This window comes from Myotis davidii, unplaced genomic scaffold (assembly GCF_000327345.1).
Source record: "Myotis davidii unplaced genomic scaffold, ASM32734v1 C62887790, whole genome shotgun sequence".
NCBI classification, from domain to species: domain Eukaryota; kingdom Metazoa; phylum Chordata; class Mammalia; order Chiroptera; family Vespertilionidae; genus Myotis; species Myotis davidii.
In genome coordinates this window covers 1-629 of record NW_006357439.1, presented here as the reverse complement: position 1 = coordinate 629, position 629 = coordinate 1, and the positions used below count along the sequence as shown (strand labels likewise).

General features: G+C 58.8%; 1 protein-coding gene across 1 annotated transcript; it reads right to left on the bottom strand.

Moving 5' to 3' along the window:
- Positions 1–109: 109 nt before the first annotated feature.
- Positions 110–623, bottom strand: LOC107181442 (integrin alpha-M-like). The gene is made up of 2 exons (XM_015557324.1): positions 520–623; positions 110–441 (listed from the first exon to the last, which is right to left on the bottom strand). The coding sequence occupies exons 1-2, from the start codon at positions 573–575 to the stop codon at positions 144–146; spliced, it is 354 nt and encodes a 117-aa protein (XP_015412810.1). The 5' UTR covers positions 576–623; the 3' UTR covers positions 110–143.
- Positions 624–629: the final 6 nt, after the last annotated feature.

Genomic DNA, 629 nt, shown 5'->3' with positions numbered 1-629 from the left:
GGGCCTCTAGTTAAAAAACAAAAAAGATCCCAGTTAATTCACAGGTGGGGGGCCCCGATTATCTGGAGAACTGAGAGAGTAAGAGCGTGCCACGGGCTCACTTCTTCGATCGGGTTTGCTGGGCCTCCCCACCCATAGGGGAGTCACTCACTTGCTCCAGCTGAGCTTGGGGAAGGCTGCTGGAGCCTGTGAGCACTTTGCTCCGGACTGCCCAGAAGGCTGAGCCACCCGTCAGTACCCCGGCCACTTAACCTGCTGAGACTCCCCCCGGCCTCACCTTGCCTCAGCCGGTCCGCTGTGCTCTTCTGCACACGGAGGCAGACTCTGACTTCCCCAGCAGGTTGGCCTTTCACCATATTCTCCCGACACTCAAACACACTCCTCGCCAATTCCCCGGGCGTGAAGGTCATGGTGGCCTCAACCCTCAGCACAGGCTGGGACCTGTAGAGACACCAGAGGTCTCTTTAAGCTGCTCCTTAGAGGGAAGACAACCAGGTATGCTCTGAAAGAGGGTCTCACCTGAGCAGCAGCGCGTGCCCCTGCGCCCCTACAGCCAGGTCCATCAAGCCATCCATCGTGAGGTCCTGGCCCCCACTCAGTGACTGACCAAAATACTGGAGCCTGGGGGA